The following is a 22,763-nucleotide window of genomic DNA, read 5'->3' on the forward strand; positions in this document are numbered from 1 at the left end:
TGGAAAGAAAGGAAGAGACGTAAACAAGAGACTATGGCACTACAACCAGCCAGGAACAGTCTTCGCTACATTTGCGGTACCTGCCAGAGGGAGTGTTTGTCCAGGATAGGACTACACAGCCACAGCAGGAAATGTATCAGGACATGAAATATAAAAGCTGGACTAGACTACTTTATGCGCAACTCCATTGTCTCCCGAGACAGAAAGGATGCCAATACAATACAATATGTATAATATATATATATACATGTATAATATATATATACATAATATACATACATATACACATAATATATATATACATATATATATACACACATAATATATATATACATATATATACACACATATACACATAATATATATATACATATATATATACACATAATATATATATACATATATATATACACATAATATATATATACATATACATATATATACACATAATATATATATATATATATATGTATACATATAAATACATGATGGAAGCACTCCGTCGGTTACGACGAAGAGGGTTCCAGTTGATCCGAATCAACGGAACAGCCTGCTCGTGAAATTAACGTGTAAGTGGCTGAGCACTCCACAGACACGTGTACCCTTAACGTAGTTCTCAGGGATATTCAGCGTGACACAGAGAGTGACAAGGCCGGCCCTTTGAAATACAGATACAACAGAAACAGGAAGTAAGAGTGAGAGAAAGTTGTGGTGAAAGAGTACAGCAGGGATCACCACCATCCCCTGCCGGAGCCTCGTGAAGCTTTAGGTGTTTTCGCTCAATAAACACTCACAACACTGGGAATCGAAACCGCGAGTCCGCTCCACATATAAATACATATATACATATATGTACATATATATATACATATATATACCAGTATACCTCATAATTATGGACTAGAGGCAATACAGTTCTGGCTGGACCAATTCCCGGAAGAAATACCAAAAAGGATCAGTAAAGAATTCATTACTAAATCGGTTGAATTCATCCTACAAAATAACCACTTCGTGTTTGACAATACGTTTTACCGTCAAAAATCCGGAATTGCTATGGGTACAAGGGCAGCACCAGTCATTGTGAACCTAACAATGGGATACCGGGAAATAGTTATATACCAGGAATCTTTATCGACCTTTGGAAACCCCCTTTCTCAATACATAAAAAAGAATTGGAAAAGATTCCTGGACGATTGTTTTATACTCTGGAATGAAAACACAGATAAACTCCTAAAATTAAAAAACCTATTGAACAGCATCAACCCAAATATACAGTTCACAATGGAGTACAACCAAAAGGAGCTTCCATTCTTAGTTATACTGATTAAGAAAATTAACCTAAAAATAGAAACAGACATATTTTACAAAGCCACAGACGCCAAACAATACCTACTTTTTGATTCATGCCACCCAAGACACACTAAAACTTGCAAGAAGGATATGCACAATAGTGTCAGAACAAAATACCAGGAACTTTAGACTACAAGAACTCAAAAACACCCTAATTGACAGACACTACCCAGTTCAACTCATAGAGGATGGGATCAGACGTGCAACAAAAATAGACATAGAAACTGTGAGAAAAGTTCAACACAACACACCTTCCCCGAAAATACTGCCTTACATATCCACATACAACCCCAGAAACAAAGAAGCCTTCACCATCATCACCCAGAATTTACCAATACTTCATAAGGACCCCAAATTAAAGGAAATTCTAAACATACATAAAATCATTAAAAGCTACAAACAACCTAAATCACTTAAAAAGATTCTCACAAAGGCAAAATTGTTCTCTGAAATTACGGATGCAAAAGTTAAAAAATGTGGTAGACCAAACTGCGCAACATGCCCAAACCTTCTAGAAGGATCAGAATTCCTTTTCAAAGAGGGACAAAAATTCAAGATCAGATCTAATTTTACTTGTGCTTCTGAAAACATAATTTATGTCATAAGATGCTCAGGCTGCCACCAAAACTACGTAGGGTCCACGGGATTATCACTCAGCATCGACAACAGATTGCATTCCCAGAATACAAAATGATACCCTTTAGTGAGCATATTGAGAAATGTGCAAAGCAACTGCTACCACAATTTTTAATCTTTCCATTCTGTCAACACCAACACAAATTAGATTAAACAAAGAAACATTCTTCATTGAAAAATATAAGCCTGAACTTAACCATCCTAACATTCTTATACAGAGAAACTCATCCCATTAAAAAATAAATATACCGGAAGAAATCCCTTATTACCTCCCCCTGCCTGGAACTCCTCTTTGCACTTCATAACGAAGACATGACACGATGTAGGTAAAGAACTTTGAGAAATTGAAAAGCCTACACGAAACCGGTATTTCTCCAAAAACTATGTTACTACTCACAAAAATTTTCTAACATTTTTCTAACATAACGACTTAAATATATTCTTTAACCTTAAAATACTCTTTTCTATTTTTTATACATCTAACCACGTGCTTTCACACACCAACTTTTTCACCTATATATATACACCACCAAAATATGACCTTTTTGAACTTATAATTTTCTGTTTGGATACTTGAAAACGACATGATTTTTAATGAAATCCTAATATTTTCAATGAACTTTTTATTTTCCTTGTAAACTGTTTTAACATTTTTCTTATTATTATCAAAGAATGTATATATGTATTGTAATATTTTGTGACAACCAGTATTTAACACAAAAAAGTTTTTACAAAGCTTTTACATTTTACAATCTTTTTCTAAAACAGTGAAACCGGTCAAGTGAATAAACACCTTTTAAAATTGCATTTTCAAACCTTCTTTCATATATATTTCCACTCGTGCGGTATCTTACAACTTCACTTTGTTATACACACACACATATATATATATGTAAATATAATGTGACAATTATTCGGTAGCCATAAATTACTCTACATAATATCGAGGTCTCTTTCTTTCTTTTGTTGTCTCACCATTTTTATCTCTCTATCTCTCTTTCTATATATATATATGTGTGTGTGTGGAGGCGCAATGGCCCAGTGGTTAGGGCAGCGGACTCGCGGTTTCGATTCCCTGACCGGGTGTTGTGAGTGTTTATTGAGCGAAAACACCTAAAAGCTCCTCGAGGCTCTGGGGTGGTGATCCCTGCTGTACTCTTTCTTCTGTTGGCCTGCTCGCTTCGCCAGCAGGGTGGCGTCATTCGAAGGCTAAAATAATGCGAACACATTGTGACCAGCGGTGTGTAACTACACCTGATGGACTGATCGGTCATGTGATATATATATATATGAGAGAGAGAGAGAGAGATGAACTTCTTTTATTTTCCGTCTACCAAATCAACTCACAAGGCTTTGATCGGCCTGAGGCTATGATAGAAGATGCTTGCTCAAGGTGCCACACAGCAGGACTGAACCCGGAACCACGTGTTTGGGAAGCAAGCTCCTTACCACACAGCCACACCTACGCCTGTATTGGAAATTATTGTGAAAATTTTTTCAGAGGCAGGCAAGTTGAGTTTTGGATAAATGCACACACCTCGACTTTATTTCTTCATACATTCTGATGACGTAGATTACAATAATATTTTAAAAAATTACTTTTGAGGACTATCCACCCTTTCATCTTCTGGAATTTAATAAATGAATATTTTTTTTATTAAAATGAAATTTTCCGGAGATAGAAGCATAATTAAAAAAGAAATGGTGGTGCCCCCAAGAGTTAAACAAAAGTGAATTTGTTGTTATGGCTGTTTGGTATGCATTAATCATGGAAATTTTCATTTTATTAAAAATATATTCATTTAACATAGGCGCAGATGTGGCTGTGTTGTAAAAAGCTTGCTTCCCAACCACATAGTTCCGGGTTCAATTCCATTGCATTGCACCTTCGGCAAGTGTTTTCTACTATAGCCCTGGGGCTGACCAAAGCTTTGTGAGGGTGTATTTAGTAGACAGAAACTGAAAGAAGCCTGTCGAATATATATGTGTGCGTGTCATTGTCCCCTTAGCGGATCAACATAAGAGACCGATAGTATAAATACTAGGCTTTAAAAAAACGAAAAGAAGTACCGGATCAAACAGTTATTTTTTAACACTTTCACACTTATTCAACTTTTGTCACTGTTTTCCTTTTCTTTTTTTAGAAATATTTACTCTCTCTTTTACTCGTTTCAGTCATTTGACTGCAGCCATGTTGGAGCACCGCTATCTGCTACATACTTTTCTCACCATTTCCCTAGATATCAATTACATGTATTTCCATTTACTCTGGCCCAATCTCCTCATCTTTATTCAACCCTCTCCAAAGCCACCATCCCCGCTAACTTCAACACTCACAATTCTTTTTAATAAGTCACACTAGTCCCATACTAATGCTGTTAGGGTAGAGACCGAATCTTTCATAGTCCCCAAAACTCTACATTAATTATTTTCATCCCATACTCGTATCCCTTTGTTCTCTCTGACTTCCAAACACTTACCTGTCTCTCTATTATTGGTCTGTCTGGTTACTGTCTTATCGCAACCACTCACCATGTACACTTCATCCAACCACCATATCCAGGACCCTATGATATATATCAGTTCACTGCTGAATCTTCGTAAGATCTCTTCTAACTATTCATGGCTACACACACACACATTCACTCCTGACACATTACAAACAGCTTTACGGATGACTGAACCCAATTTTTAAATAAGTCTCTCTGCAACCACCCAAAGTAATGCTTACAACAAATGAGCTTAGTAAGTTGTGCGCTAATAGCTGCTTTGCAGCAGTTTAGACTAAGAACACAGCCCACATCCCTCGTAGAAAATCACTCAGCCCAACGAATAGGATAAACTTTTACTCAGTACTATACATCCTGCACGACTATCATCCGAACCGCCAAGTATGGCTTTGCGCATCGAACAGCCCTCAACATGAGGTCGAAGCCTTCTGGTCTTTTTCCAAAATGCTCTCTTTCAACTTCGGGCAATCTTTTTTGTAGCTTCTCAAACAGAACTCACATGAGAAGTGTCCATATTTACAACCAATTTTGTCTCGAACTCCTTACAAGGTACATCTCTTTCTAAACCCCTATTCATTCTGAACTTACCACATCATGCCAAGTGCAATAACATGTTCACTCCCCACAAAACAACGTCCCCTCTTCCATTAACCTCAGTCAAACAACCCATAGCTAGCTCTTACCCTAAATAAATTCTTCCGTATCTCTCTTCGGATATATCCTGATCTTTGTAAACATGCCAGAGTCCAATTCCCAAGAAAGCAGTTCGTTTGACCCAGCCAACTATCGTCCAATCATCTCAGAGACAGCCATTAGCTTTCCTTGATACCTAGTCTCCCCACCTGGTTTTCGTAAAATCAGATCTACTGGTGACATTTTTCTATATCATGAAAAGAAATTTGAGGAAAACAGTGTCATCCCCCTTGACAATATAGCAAAGCTTTCAACCGTGTTTGTTACTGAAACCAAGGAAAACTGCTTATCTACCAGCAGCCAATGGGATTGGCGGCTTCTCATCAGATTAGTGTGTGTTGAAGAAGCTCCATCTGTCTAACACTACAAACCTTGATGCTCTCAGGATTTGGTCAATCCTCCCAAAGCTCCCCCTATACTTCAACTACCCACCTACCAACACCCGCAACATCTATTCCTATGCAGAAGACACCATTCTTTATTCCTGACAAATCTACACTGTCTCCATAAACAGAGACCTGGAAAACATTCTCCAAAAGTCATACCAATCTTATCTCCTTCTACAACTCGAAGATCCAGTCAGTACACTTACCAAGAAAAATATTATAGCACCACACCCACTAAACAAAAACGGCACACGAGACCCTTCGACGTTACTATAAATGTTATTCATGGAGAACACATTCTTAGCAAAACCAAACACTAGTCTTCCTCTCCAGAACTGAAAAATTCTTCATCCCCAACTATAAATTCTCTACAAAACACAACTGAACCCAATGGTGTACTCTTCCCATATTTGAGATGGCGGTGCTATTACAACGTACAGAGATCCAAGGCCACGCCCAAAGGAAAGTTACCCAACTGACTCATAAAATAACATAAAATGACTGATAAAATAACTCACCAAACCACTTCAACTTCTAGATTACAGACACTGTCTCCTCTCCACCTTGTAGAGTGGCTTTTGATTATCAGAACAATTGAGTATCATGCCACTTCTACTCGGGCACACCCAACTCATCTCGTCACCTACATTGTGTTCACTTTTCCTCAAGCCCCACACCAACCACTAACGCCAGCCTTAGTCCTTCTCAGAATATCGACCTCATGGAATCCTCCATATTCTGTAGGATTTCAAAAATAAAGTTTGTCAGCTTGGTTTCATTAGTTTCAACAGGCCTATGACAGTTATGGATGCAGCCCTTTCTTTTAGGTCAAACCAATGAGATTTGAAAACAAAAAAAAAGGAGAAAAAAACATTACCGACTAAAGAAATTTCTTTACGCAAAACCGAAGTATGATTCATAGTTAAAATGTAAGCATAGTAACAGAGAAGAAAAATCTATGTTTATATTCTTAAAAATTTGTTTTTGCACACACATCAAATCTATGGGGAAAACATTTTTCTCTGAGATCTTCCCACAGCGAATACTATTTAAATTCTACTCAGCAGGAACGTGCTAAAATAAATATACATATTTTTTTAGTTTTAACTTTCAGTTTTCCATGCTTGCAGGAGTCAGATGGAATTCGCTGAGGTAGATTTTCTAGTCAGATGCCCTACCTGCCTCCAAGTGAGGTAATATTTCCTAATGGTCAGACAGTTGTTTGCAACTATTACGTGATATTAAGAGAAGGACACGCACAGCTTTCATTTCCGTCTATTAAATTCATTCGCAGGGATTTGGTCCGCGCGGAGCTATAGTAAAAAGCACTTGGGCAAGCTTGCCAAGTTACACAGTAGAAAAACGAGCACCTTAACAACAAAGCAATGCCTGAGTCTATAGAACCCAGATATCCTGGCAAATGAGTAACTTAAGGCAACGCTCTCTGGTATTTAGATGTATTGGTATGTTAATATAATGGTTTCAAATTTTGGCACAAGGGCAGCAATTTAGAGGAGTGGTGGTATTAAGCCGATTACATTGACCCCAGTGATCAACTGGTACTCATTTTATCAACCACAGAGAGGAACAAGGAAAATGATTCCAAAATATTCATACTATGTAAGAAAGTTACCAGGGGCAACGGGACATTAACACTTCAGAACAGTGGTTCCCAAATGAGGCGGTACTGCCCCCACGCCTGGGGGCGGTGGAAAGATACAGGAGGAGAGGATATTGAAGAAGATTGGAACGATAATGGGGTGGCCAAATGAGGACGATGGATGTATAAACAACAAAGTAATGGGCAAATTACGTTAAGTTTTATTTGTGAAATACAGTTGTTTTGAAACTACTTCAGAAAGTGGTCTATGTTTGTGGTGAGTGAGAGAGGGTGGGGGCTAAGAATTTGGCATGGGCACCAAGGGGGCGGCATCCTGAAAATGTTTGGGAACCACTGCTTTAAATGATTACAGTTGGTGTCTAACAAGTGACTTGTCTGGCGAAAAATAATTGAAAATCATTAAAGACGTCTTTTCTTCCACCCTTGTTTATGACTCAGAAGAGTTTTTATGCTAATAAAAACAATTTTCCAATGTTAAGTCATCGTTTATCTTTTTTTTCTAACTTTACTTCTTTAAGCATTTAAAAACTGAAAATTTTAACTGAAAGATGAAATTTTATAAAATAACTGAGTTGAAAAACCGAAGATGGTTGAGTAATACTATTATTTTCAAATTTATCTGAACCAGATTGTAACGATTCAGTTGAAGAAAACTCAGACAACACAAAAACTTTACAAATGCAGGCCTAATTGTTTTCTATATACATAATTTACAAACACATAACATAATATACAAGACATGTGTTATAAACATAATATGTAATGCATAACCATCTTTTTAACGTCTACATTCCCATGTTTACATGGGACAGACAGAATTTGTTGAGGCAAATTTTCTACGGCAAGATGCACTTCCTGTCGCCAACCCTCACCTGTTTCCAAGCTAGGAAATATTTCACCCTCCTCACTCTGCCTTGGCCGACGACAGTGACGCTCGTTTTACAACCATCACGTGGTGTCATGACAAAAAAAAAACATTCTCCCCTACACATAAGCACGTACGACATCCACCAAATTCACTCACAAAGGTTTGGTCATTTCAGACTTAGACATCCCCACGCAGTGGGATTGAACCTGAAACTATATGGATAGGAAGCGAACTTCTTAACCACACAACTTTGACCACTTTTAAACATTCAAACATAAATAATACATTAGTCACTCACAAGTGAATATGACTTGGTAGCATGTATCAGGCTTTCGCTGTTTACGGTGGCATGTCGCCATAAGCAGACACAAAAGCGATTTTCACCATCAGACATATTGGCATGGCAGATAATATAGGAAGTAACAGCTGGAAAAAGGGAAGGCTCCACCAACAATACACTGATGCTTATTCCAGATGAACAGACTGGACTAACACAAAATGAAATGATTTGCTCAAGGACAGAGCGTCACGGCATATAGGAATAGAACCCACGACCTATATTTACATAATGCAACATACATTATATGTATAACGTATTACATAAATGTACATACGTGTACATTTACAAGTATATGCATTCGTATATACATATCTAGACATGAGGATATATACATGTATATGCGTACCAATACACACACACATACTTTCATGTATGTACATGAACATCTACGTGCATACATATATGTGCATATCATGTGCATACATGTTTCAGGAAGGACATCCAGCTGTAACACATTGCTTCAAAAAGTCCCATCCAATGCCTGCCAGCATGAAAAAGAGTTTGCAAAAACAACAGTAAACAATTGCTTCACACGCGCTCGCACGCACACAAACGAAACACCAGACCAGTTTGTCTTACGAAGAATTCAATTGTGGGGATGTCCCAAGTAAAGGATGAAAGTCATTTCACAGAGATGATTAGTTGTTGAAAATATTCCTCTGCCTCTTAGTCGCCAGTATTCATCTGAGAAGTGTGAGACATGAAGCAGAAACCAAGAAGGAACCTGTGATAACCCATCCTGCAAGATCACATGACAAAAGTGATTCTATATTTATGTGAGCTTAAACCTCAAACTATCAAATTAAGCAAAGGTAGATTCAAGGAGAAGCTATCCTACTTAAGCAGCTTCTCCCCACTCCCAACTCACTCTTTGTCACATATTTACTAGTTTTCCTAGATAAAACTCCTACATAAATTATACATACCAATAAGAGCATAAAGCACATCAAATCACACACATATATATAAGAAGCCTTAGGGATGGAAAAATTAAGAGCATTATCTTAAGAATTAATCCAATATCAACCACCAAGATACAATTGATGGTTACAAAATTTGTATGATCGAAGTCTTTCTACCTATAACCATAGTAAATTTTGTTTCTTTAAGATTTCATGAACTGAGCAGTTCCAACATATTTTATGATTTCAGAGCTCTGGCTGCAATTTTTAGCACAACAAACAACCATGTAAAAAAGGCATGGACAACGTTTTCTGAGAACTGGGCTGCATAAGACATGGTTCATCATCAGGTGAACCACACTACTAAAAGAATTAAAAGTAATTTTTCATTTAGGCATGCCATTCATAAAGTCCCTTTGAACTGCAGTTTGCCCATGACTGATGAAGAAGCTCCTTCGCTGGCTTCAATACAATTAAAATGAGGTGTTAGTAGGTTAGTATTTCATCCTCTCAATGAATATGGGCAATCAAAGGTTTCTGAATTAGATACAAGGTTATTTATTTTGAAGAAAAGAATAAGACTCCTTCTTCTCAACAATGGAGCTTATCTGATGATATATAGGGTTAGTCCCTTGGCTGGTTTTTCAATTGCACTGACATTGTAAAGTGGAAAGAAAAATAAAAAGTTTTGGCAGGATAATAATTTAAAATGTTAAGGTTCATAATTAAATACAAGGTATTTTGTTCAACACCACCATTTCAGATACTCACTCCTATGCTAACGAGAAGGATTTCTAACATGAGCAAATGGTCAGTTTTGTAGCTTCACAAGGTTCTCATTTTATCAACATCAGAATGATGAAAGACTAACAGAAATTTAAATGCATAGAAGACACACAGGATCACAGCAGGGTTTGAATTCAGAACATAAGAGCAAATAATTAAATATTGCAAAGCATTTTCTCTTTTCTCCAGCTGTTTACTGAGCTTTGCTCTCAATTTCTCTATTTTGTCTATCACATTTATAATGATAATAGTTTTTGGTAATTATACAGGATATACAATCAGTCTCATCAACCTAATGAAACTGAAAAAGACTTGATGATATTTGAACTGTGAAAAGATGTAATCAAATGCTGCAAGGTAAAATTCATTTTGTCAATCTATTACCTAAGGGAGGCGACAATAGTAATCTTTAACGAGGGTTCAAAGGTACAAATTTGAGAGAAGAGAAGGGAGGTGATCTGATCCCCAGTTGATGACACCCACTGCTGAGCACCTCCAAAGTATCTACTTCATACATAGCTAATGATTTCTTACATTAGCATAGGACCAAAAACAGTGGAACAGTCAACTAAGCTGAAACCAGTAAATGACTTTAAGACTTCCAGAGGTGATAAAATAAGTTGACTCCGGCTGAAATTGAAATCACAATGTAAAGGGATGCAAAGTATTTATTCCATCACTCACCCATCTGTTACCCATAAATAATCCTTTCCACTATAGGCACAAGATCTGAAATTTTGGGGAGGGGGATAGTCGATTTCATTGACCCCAGTACTCAACTGATACTTTATCAACCCCAAAAGGATGAAAGGCAAAGTCAACCTCAGCGGAATTTGAACTCAGAACATAAAGAGTTACCATCATCTCTGATATTAGGACAAATTTCAAGAGGGTAGACAGTATCCCAGTAGAGTGAGTGGTATTAATTCTACCAGCCCAAGAGAGAAATGAATTGCAATGTTAATCAGATAATAAAGCCAACCTGTTTATAATAACAAGGGTTTCAAATTTTGCCACAAGGGCAGCAATTTTGGGGGAGGGGATGAGTCAATTACACTGACACTGGTGTTCAACTGGTTTTTATTTTACCAAGGATGAAAGGTAAAGATGCCCTCAGCAGAATTTGAACTCAGAACGTAGTGACGGGAGAAATACTGCTAAGCATTTAATTCGGCATGCTAACAATTCTTCCAGCTCATTGCCTTCCCGTTCATAATAATAGTAGTAGTAGTAGTAATAATAATAATTGCTAACATAGGTATAAGCTCTCAGATTTTGAGGTGAAGGGCATAGTTGACAATACTGATCCCAGTACCTGACTGATACTCTGTTTTATTGATCTTGGAAAGATTAAAGTCAACACTACTCAGGTGCAATTCAAAGTCAGAACATAAACGGGTGTAGCTAAATACCACACAGCATTTTATATCACTTTTCTACCATTTCAATCAATCCACATCCTTGATAATGATGATGATAGTGATAGTAATAACAACATATTTCTAATTTAGCCACAAAACCAGCATTTCTCAGGAGAGGAGTTAGTCGATATCACTGCCCCAGTACATTACTGGTATTTTATTTTATCGACCCTGGAGAGATGAAAGCAAAGATGACTTTGAACTCAGAATGTAAAGAACCAGAAGAAACACCACCAAGCATTTTCTCCAATGCTTTAACAATTCTGAAAATCCACCACCCTAATAATAACAAACGACAATAGTTTCTTTCTAATTCTGGAACAAGGCCAGTATTTTTGAGGGAAGGAGGCAAGTCAATTACACTGACCCCAGTACTTAACTGGTACTTTATTTTATCAACTCCTAAAGGATGAAAGGCAAAGTTGACCTCGACAGGATTTGAACTCAGAGCCTTAAAGAGCCAGAAGAAACGTGGCTAAGCATTTTGTCCAATGTGCTAATGGTCCTGCCAGCTCACTGCCTTGACAATAACAATAATGATAATAAATAATAATGAAGATAATAATAAATTTGTCAAAATAATCAATGCCTAGTGTAATGGCTAAACAAGCAGGTACTGTCGATAGCAAGATTCCTGACAATCTCTTTGTACAGTTCAAACATAGAGACCGTTCTAGTCTCAAAGACTGATTGACTGCATTTTTTTTTTTTGTTTTGAGTCTTCAATTCATGTAATGAGAACATGCACAGCATATGCTGCTATTTTTGTGTCTGTAAAAGAGAGATATATTTGTATGTGTGCGTGTGTGTATGCATACGTGTCCATTGGTGTGGGTGTGAATACGTGTCCATTTGTTTGAGTAGACATAAGCATTTATGTCTGTTTAAGTGTGTGTGTGTGTGCATGCGTGTGTGAGTACATATAAATGAGTGTGAGTTTACACATATGTAAATATGTGCATGTATTATCCTGAATATGCACACACATGTATTTCTGTATCGGTACATGTACATTTAGTATGCATGCATGTATAGCAGCATGTCTACATACATACACACACACAGAATCATACATATACACACACACACAGAGTCATACATACAGATGTTGTAAATGGAATAATTATAATTTAAGTCACATTGCTTACAAAAATTTTTTTTTAAATCTTAGCAAGTGAAAGAGGGTTGCTTTAATGTTTGATGTGATCTAGAGTAAAGGAATAAGAAGATACTGGGCTAATTGTATGAGAGTGGCAATTGGAAATAAATAGTCAAAAACTCCAGCACAAAGTGGGTCATCATGGCAGGTGAAGATGGTAGAAAAGAGACTTTCTGTTCCAAACATTACTGCACAGGCAACTTCTCCAGAGAAAATGCATGGATCTTGAAATGACGACACATCTGACGCACCTGCAAGAAATAAGAGTAACATATGTATTTAGAAGACTCACATGTGCATACACTGTTTTGATTTTTTTTTATTATTAACCCTTCAGCATTTAAACCAGCCATATCTAGCCCAAATATCCCAAATATTCGGCCAGTTTTATGCTGGCAATGGCCATATTCACAGCCTCTCACACCTACCCTATAATGTCATTCTAAAAATAAACAATCACTTCATTGAAATTTAAAAGCTATGAGACGAAGCATGGGTAAATTCAAAACAATGCAAATAAATAAGCATTACATTGGACAGAATAATCTGAGTGCTAAAGGGTTAATGCTTTAATCAAAGAGGCAACAATTAGTATCTTTTCAGGGCCTCGGAGACTGGTGGGCAGAAGAGAGAAAGCATCTGTCACCCTGAGTTGCAGCCAATGCTGGATTGAAGCAAGAGCTACAAGTTCTGTGATACCCATTAACTTGTCACTTAATCAGCTACTGGAGGCCCCTGGGCTGCAGCTCCAGAAGTGCAGGTTTTTATCCAGTACTGATTAAAACTCATGAGTCACAGTTGCTTTTTCCCTATATTTATGTTGTTTGTGTTGGTGAGTATGAATAGATGGAGAGATAGAGAGATAAATAGACAGCCATCTGGCAGAGTCATCAGAACATCAGATACATAGCTTTGTGATTATTGACCCAGCTTATTGTGCTCTGTGTTCAAATATCACCAAGGTCAACTACTATGACATTCATCATTTTGTGGTCAATAAAGTCACATATTAGACTCAATATTTCTCCTTCTGTCACAATCTGTCTTTCTCTCATTTAGAAGAAATTAGCTGTGCTCAAACTTGTAGAAGGATGAGCCATGCTAGGTTTAAACAGGCCTAAGACCCATCCTCTCACCACATTGGGGAAGGCAACACTGCTGCTAAAAACTATGACACACACAAGCAAGGACACAAATGCATGTGTACATAAGGATACACATCTTGGAAGAAAAGAGTGAAGTAAGTGGAGTAAGAACACACAAAAATGAAAAGTGTCGCTGAAGAGGTCACAGATCATCATCATCATCGTTTAGCATTTGCTTTCCATACTGGCATGGGTTGGACGGTGCAACTGGGGTCTAGGAAGCCAGAAGGCTGCACCAGGCCCAGTCTGATCTGGCAATGTTTCTATGGCTGGATGCCCTTCCTAACGCCAACCACTTCATGAGTGTAGTGAGTGCTTTTTACGTGCCACTGGCACAGGTGCCAGACGAGGCTGCCAAACGGCCACGGTCGGATGGTACTTTTTACGTGTGACATGGGAGGAAAGATTTCTGGACAATGGACAGGAGTTAAAATAATAAAATAAGAATAGTAATAAACAAGTGTAGAAAAAAATTTATAGAGAGTGTTTATTTAGAGAAAAAAAAAATGACCATCCCAAAATACATGTTTCAACATACAATTTTACACCAGGAATCTTGCAAAATGAATTAATATATATACACATACATACATACACACACAAATATCATCATCATCATCATCATTTAGCGTCCGTTCTCCATGCTAGCATGGGTTGGACGGTTCAACTGGGGTCTGTGAAGCCAGAAGGCTGCATCAGGCCCAGTCTGATCTGGCAGTGTTTCTACAGCTGGATGTCCTTGCTAACGCCAACCACTCCGCGAGAGTAGTGGGTGCTTTTTACGTGCCACCCGCACAGGTGCCAGACGGAGCTGGCAAACGGCCACGAACGGATGGTGCTTTTACATGCCACCGGCACGGAGGCCAGTCGGGAGGGCACTGGCAACAGCTACGAACGGATGTTGCTTTTTACGTGCCACCGGCACGGGGGCCAGGCGAGGCTGGCAACGGTCATGAACGGATGGTGCTTTTTACGTGCCACCGGCACGGAGGCCAGTCGGGGCAGTGCTGGCAATGGCCACGATCGGATGGTTCGCTTACTTGTCACCGGCACTGGTATCACAGCCGCAATTTCCATTACACTATATATATATACACACACACACACATACATATATATATATATTATATATAGAAAAAGAAAAATAGAACAAGAACGTTAACAGGTGACAACAAAACATCCTGACAGACGATACAAAAAAGGATAGGAAAAAAAAGGACAGGTCCTTTGGAGCTGCCTATCCTTAGTCGAGTTCCAGATCATCTATGCAGTTTTGGCCCGTTATACTCGAGACTGCTCTTATCTGGCCAGCCCAAAGAAAATCTAAGCTAAGAGCACTAGACTCCTTGGAAGAAAGCAAACAAATGTATACAAAAACAAAGATGAAAAAAAAACAGAGAAATGATACACAATTACAAATACAAATACCAGGACATAAACAACAGGTGTCTTTTGACTAAGGATAAATTAAATTAAGCTGGTATGTGTGGAAGTGAAGTCTTATGGCAGGAACATAAGAGATGAAGGTCATGGGAAGGAATATAACAGATGCTACATGGATGGTAGTCGAACCAAGAAAGAAAGGTCAGGCTTGGTGGAACACTGGTCACATATATACACACACACAAACATATATATACACACATATACCCATATATATACACACACACACACATATATATATATATACATATACAAATATACACATACACACATAATACATATACATACATATATAGATATACATACATATATACACATATACATACACAAATATATATACACACACACACACACATACATATATATATATATATATATATACACACACATATATATATACACACACATATATATACACACAAATATATATACACACACATATATACATACATAAACATACATATATATGCATACACACATACATGTTTATTTCAGTGTTCCTTTCTGTCAAAGAGTGTAGGCTCAAAACGTAAAAGACTTTCTCACTTCCCGAGCATTAAACTAATACATCTATTTGTTGTTTACACACACGTCTTTGTCTTGTTTTTTGTAAATTCTCACAATATATCCATTCATACATATAAATATACACACATACATATAAATACACATACATACATGCACACACCCACACACACACACATATATATATATATCAAATGAATAACAACATACAATAGATAATTGTCTGCTCATTACAACAGCTTTTTACGTAACTTTTTAATAGAAGAATGAGAATATTACATCATTATAAAAGACCGTAATCATCTGATAAGAATGTTACAAAACAAAGGAATACCTCAAGAATACAGCAGGGATGTGGTTAAAGTCTGTCGAGGCCAACTATGTTGGCCATTTAGGTTAAGAATGTAGTTCTTGAAAGTGTGTAATATATCTAAGGTGAGTGTATGTGTGTATATATGTTTATATGAATATGTGTATGTGAAGGTGTGTGTGTGTTGGAAAGACTGAGAAGTCAAGAAGTTTGCTGTATAACTAATCCACTGCACCACACCTTTAAATAAGTGTGTTCTGCTTCAACCACAAGTCACTTAAAGCCGTTTGAGTGAAATTCAACAGATGGAAACTATGTGGAAACCTGATGAAGAGAGTGTTTCTGTTTTAGGGAGTAGTCTTAATCTATTGTCCAGTCAATGCTACAACCTGGCCCTTGAGAACCTTTAGCAATGTCCACTATGTTGTAACTATTTAACCCATAATTCCCAGGGTGAGGAGAGCTACTTATCACCAGTCACAGAAACACTGAAAAAATTCATTCATGGCTACTTTCTGCCTTCTCTATGTCAGGTACAAAAATATGTTAAAAATGTATCTAATATATATATATGCATGTCTACTCGAATATATGAGAAACATGTATAGTGTTTCAAAGATTCACATAATTATATATGTGTGTATCACTCCTAAATATATGGACAAAGGCATACATAAATGCACCCACCAGTGCATACACAAACAAGACACACACTGAAGCTAGTGACATCAGAGACAGGGATAGAATAGAGACATTGACAGAAGAGAAGAGAGTATGTTTGTAGAGAGAAAGAAATGATTCCAGGAAAAATCAAGCAATATGAAAGGTCAAAAATGCAAAATGATTTATAACTTTCTTGAGAGAGAGAGAAATTAGATACAAGAGATTGTATCTAAAGCAAAAGTGGTAGAAGTAGGCTGGAGATTCAGCAGAACTATTTATAGAATGAAAAGCCACTGCCTTTACACAATATCAACAACTGTTCACCACTAAGTGCACACACTCATTAACATTTACTGCTTTCATTTAGTGCAGCACACAATTGCAGAGTAGCTGGGAACAGTTTCTGACCTCGTTCCATTTTATGAAAATACATTTTTGCACTATTTCTGTTCTTTCTTCTACTCGTTTCAGTCATTGAATCATGTAGTCATACTGGAGCCCTGTCTTTGAGAATATAGTTTACTTAATTAAACAAAGTACTTGTAGAATGGTATTTATTTTATTGGTTACAGAAGAGGTGATGTAATCGAATCAAAGTCTTTAACTGCCTAAGTATTTCAGATGATCACTATCAACTAACAGAAGAGAATGCAAGAAGACAATCAAGTCTTGTGTATTTAACAAACACCCATACATGCATGTATATATCAATATATATATTCATTCCACCAAACTTAATCTTAAATTTTCCTAACACCAACATGTTTAGGATTATTTTTTTACAAATTTTCATTTTTACATCTTTTGCTTTAAATGGTTTATTCTAGAGGAAGGTGCTACCCCTATGACTTTTTGAGACTAATAAAATTCAGGTTCTTCTCTAGATGGAAGGACTTGGTGCTGCCATTAGACCAGTACCTGAGGGAGAGGATGGATATAAAATGAGTGGGTTACAAAAGAATAAACAAGTGAAGAGACTATGTCTGAGGATCAGAGATTGGAATGTGTTGGAGAGTAACACCATGCCTATCAGTCAGACAGTATTTTCAAAGAGAATGAAGAAAGATGTAACAGCACTTGTTTTGAGTAAAAGAGATCAAAGATTGTTAAGTATAATATACAGAAACTTTAGCAATGTCACTACAAAGTAATCAACAGTGATGTAAGCTCATCATCTATTAACTATAAATTATGCTAGCACCATGCATAATAACCTTATTACATATTCCATAATTTCATCCTGCAATCACGGCACCGATGTGCTCCATTAGACTTTTGACTATAGTCTGAGATTCACACAGTTCATCCTCCTATGCACTTGCTTCTAGGTGATGCTAAATGTTGCTAGCCTTACAAAATTCAATGGAACTAATGTCAATTTTGATGAGTATTACAGCTATTCAATTACCTGAACTACCTATTTATTAAGATACAGTGTAAGCAGCTGAGTATTCCAAAGACAATGGTACCTATAATGTAAAATTTCAAACATAGTCAGTATAAATGTATGTGACAAGGCTGGATTTTTTCGTTTCAGATACCCTTCCCCATCTGATGAGCTTCATTATTTTCCACTTACCTAATTTCAATTGCAATACTTGGATCAATCCAAGACTATGGTGGAAAACATTTGCCTAAATCAAACCCCACTGCTACACAGTGGGACTATGATCAGGACCTTTGATTGCAAACTTAATCTTTTGGCAGTGCCTGGCTGTATCTATACACGCAAATAGGTAAAAACAAAGCCCTGAGTATACGTAACTGTACAGTGTCCTACCAAAGAATCAACACCTATGAAGTGTTCTGCTCTGGAAGACATAAGTCAGCACATTATGCAGATTAGTCCTAGGTGTTTATATACCAATAAGTTTTAGTTGCTAGTCTTGTGTTAAGGGCACCAGTAAGGTGTTGAAACATTACAACACACTGTTGATTAGTATTTATAATCTCTTCAGAATTGTGAGATTTATTGCAGATAAGCAGTAAGACTAATTCAACAACAATGATTCCACTATATCAATGAGCAAGATTGCAAAAAGCACAGCATCAAACACGCTTCATAGTGTGAATGAGTTCTGTTGGGAAGATGACCTATATGAGTAACAGAATACCAAGAATACTTCATAATATGAACGGTTGCTAGGGCAACTTCAATTCTGTCATTGCACTCTGATCTGCAATCATCCATCCAGTACTGACTGCAGATGGCAAAGTTATACAGAACTAAAAAAAGTTGCTATTGTTTGGACCTAGACCTTTCAATAAACCTATGATTAAAGACATGCCAGCCATGACCATCTTATCATTTTCCAGTTATAATGTATGTTGTATAAGTTAAGTTCTATTTACTATCACACCAGTCAACCCTCTACTCCTCTTTTCTGAAAATTTGATATGAACAAAAGAAAAAAAAAATGGTTGCAACATGAATGTAGAAATGAAAAGTAACACTTACCACAGATACACCATAATAAACATGTGTGCCGGTAACCACCAAACAATATACCCAGAGAAAGACAACTTCCAACCGTCCTGGTTGCAGGAGAAGGGCTATTATCACAATAATACTTAATGGTATCAAGAATATGTTTATCAGTTCACACCGTGTGTTACTCATCTGTGCAACAATTAAACGACACTGAAAAGCAAAGGTTAAGTAAAGGTTACATACATACACATATATATGTGGGGGGAAAAACTGATGGGTCATTCTGTTGCTGATTACACATGATGAATGAAATGAAAATTACATTCTATATTTTGTCTAAATAATAGCATACAGCCAAAAAGTAAATAGTAGAGTGAATCAGCTTTTATCAAATAAATAAACAGTGCATGTATTGAGTACACTTATCTCACTTTTAAATCCTGAAAATAGCTGCATAAAGAAGTACCAATCATTAAATGTGGATGGAACTAGTGGAAGAGGAAGACACAGGAAGAGATGACAAAAAAACAAGATGATTGGCAATTCAGCATGCTTGAAAAAACTTCACCTTTGTCCCTCAGCACAAAGGTGAAATCTTAAATGCACCAAATCAGTCCCTGTTAAGCGTTCTACCCCTCCAATCTCCCTAAAATCCATCCTGCTTCACTCTTAACTGCAGCACCATTCAACTGTTGTAATCATATGAAAATAGAACTCATATTTCATCCCTTTCCTTGGAACCACTTTCTTTTAACATTATCCTTAATTCTCAATAACATCCATTCCAACTTTACTTTCCAATGCACCTTTCTATGCCACCAGTTATCTCTCTCTCTTTCCCTGAGCTACATCTTATGGTCGCCATATCTCATTCTTAATACCTTCTAATATCTGGCACTTACACTGCTCTTAACTGTCTGCCACTCACAATACCCTCCTCTAACCTCCATTTGTCACCTACATATCTTTCTCTCTCACCAGACACACCATCCCTCTATTTCTCTTCTATCTACATTTTATTCATCCCCACTTATCACCTCCTCCTTCCTGAGTCATTCCTATTCTTTCCCCTTACCCCACCAAACTGATATTTACCACTGTCCACATCCCCACTTCTGTTCACCACTATCCTCACCTCTACCCACCTTCCATTAGTCATCTTTCACTCTTCTCACATTCTTATAAACTTACTCACCTGCCCTTCCCAATCCTGTCTGTATTCTTGTTTATACTCACCTTCTTGTATCTTCAGAGTAAGCCCTTACACCTTGTCACCAACATTTTTATTTGTCTTTCCAATTACTCTGATCCACTATTATATAAAAATGAGGTAGCCAACAAGACTCTTTTTTCCTGTCCCTCTACCACATCTTAGCTTCTCAATACCCAGCATAAAACCACCTTCCTCTCAACTATGCTCCAAAGTTAGCTGAGGGGACATTTTCTTTGTCTTCTGAGTTACTTAAGTGGTAACGTCATGGAAAAAGCATCTAATACACTGTAAAGTGGTTAGCATCATGAAGGGCATTCAGCTGTGGAAACCATGCCAAAGCAGAGTTTAGAACTCAACATAAACCAGTGATTTGTCAGATCCTGTTAAACTGTTCAAACCATGCTAGCAAGGAAAATGGATGCTAAATGATGATATTAAAGTACACATACATGCATGTGATTTGCAGGGGCGTATATTCTAGGTGTATGCTGCATACCCATTGAAAATGGCAAATTCATTATAGATATTAACCTTACACATTGATTTAATCACAAATCTTAAGAGAAAGCCTTTATTATAAAACCCTGCTTGAAATTTGGTGCCAGTGGGTGTGACAGCACACCTAATACAACAGCCATACACCATTGGTGATTTGGCAAGCATCATGAACGGCCATATTAATAAACTCAATGGGTCACTGTTACTGCTCTGTTCCTATAGCCAAAACAAATTAGGCTGGATCAGTACACCAATACATAGTTTCATGGTGTAAAGAGTAGAAATGATATATAACAAGTTTCTTTAGCTTACAGTGATAAAGTACTTGTAAGGTAACAAGAAATGGTTTCACCCGAGATCATCCAGCTAGCCCAGTTCCAGTTGAATTTCTGTAGCATATGGTAAGTAATATTCCATCCACTCAAATGGCCCAGCTGGAATGTGACACAACATTAAATCTTTTACACTCTTATTTACTCTTCTTCCTGAATATTTTTTATTCACCATATTTATGGTGAAGAATTGTTAGTTATATTTCTGCTATTATTTATATTCAGCAGCTTGCTAGTCTTCTGCAGCACAGTTGAAGAGATACAACCAATAAGGGAGCTTCTTTGTGAGCACTTCAATGGACCGAAATAGGAAGCATATTCTAGTACACATTACCATCTTAAAAAAAGGGAAGACATATTGGAATATGCTTTGGATATATTTGTCTGAAAATAAAATGAAACAGTAATAGCTGAAACATTTTGGAATATTTTACTCCAGATCATATTTGGTCTGAAGTTAGCAACAAATTCTGAAAGAGATGGTGTCCAGGCAAAGTTGATTGCAACATCAGACCTGTAGAACACACCCTAATAGAGTATTTATCTTGATGACATACAAACTGTAAACATGATGAGAGAAATTTTTCAGTTGCATAATTAGGTTAATTAATAAAAATCTCACAGTGATAATTTTAAAATTAATGCTAATAGCCAAAATAAACAAAATGAGAGAGTAATTTTCTCACCAGCAGAAATACTTACAGCTATATTAGAAAAGGCTGTACCAGTGGTCCACATAAACAGCCTTGGATGTTTCTCCATAATTTCATATTTAGAGAAAATAGCCCAGAGAAGAAGCAATGTAAAAAGAAACACTGTAGAAACTAGTGGCCGCGTAGCTTCTGTAAAAGACCGCATTTTCCCAGTTTTATTTTTGTATGACCTAAAGAAAACAACCAGACAATACATCAGCTGTATCACAATAGGCAACAATAACAGTGACGTATCCTATAATACAAACTATAAATAAGACACCATGTTCTGTAGATACAAAAACAAAATTTATTCATCATAATCCTAGATGAGACTTTCTGAAGCAGTTTTCAACATCTTACCAAATGCCCATCTTGTGACTAACTCTTATGATTTTCACAGGCCAAAAATGATTTTCACAGGCCAAAAATGATTTTCACATGCCAAAAATGATTTTCACATCCCCAATAAACTGGAACTACTGAGTTATAGGACATATTGACAGGAAGCATGAATAAGTATCACTGTTTTCTGCTCAAATAATCAAGTGAAAATAAGTAGAAACATTCACACACACACACACACACATACATGATGAGCTTCTGCCCAGTTTCTGTCAGCCAAACTTCACATTCAAGGTATTGATTAGTTAAAGGCTCTAGTAGAAGACGCTTGCCCAAGGTGCCATACAGCAGTTTTAAACTGCAAACTATGTGGTTGCAAAGCTAACTTTGTAAGCCACTGGCACAAGCCTGCATCTGTTGTGAAAGATAACAAAAATAAAATCACAATTTCCTGATTGGTACAAAATGCTTTAAAATTTTTCAACCTTATTTGC

The 22,763-nt window shown here is 37.0% G+C and overlaps 1 protein-coding gene across 1 annotated transcript in view; it reads right to left on the minus strand.

Moving 5' to 3' along the window:
• Nucleotides 1–11,385: 11,385 nt before the first annotated feature.
• Nucleotides 11,386–22,763, minus strand: part of LOC115216363 (ethanolaminephosphotransferase 1) — a 132,763-nt gene continuing 121,385 nt past the window's right edge. Inside the window, exons 7-9 of the mRNA XM_029785629.2 lie at nucleotides 21,935–22,115; nucleotides 19,217–19,399; nucleotides 11,386–12,923 (exon numbers count right to left, since the gene is read on the minus strand). Coding sequence (XP_029641489.1) covers nucleotides 12,858–12,923; nucleotides 19,217–19,399; nucleotides 21,935–22,115 — 430 coding nt within the window. The 3' untranslated portion in view covers nucleotides 11,386–12,857. The remainder of the gene's footprint in view (nucleotides 12,924–19,216; nucleotides 19,400–21,934; nucleotides 22,116–22,763) is intronic.

This window comes from Octopus sinensis, linkage group LG10, assembly GCF_006345805.1.
Source record: "Octopus sinensis linkage group LG10, ASM634580v1, whole genome shotgun sequence".
NCBI classification, from domain to species: domain Eukaryota; kingdom Metazoa; phylum Mollusca; class Cephalopoda; order Octopoda; family Octopodidae; genus Octopus; species Octopus sinensis.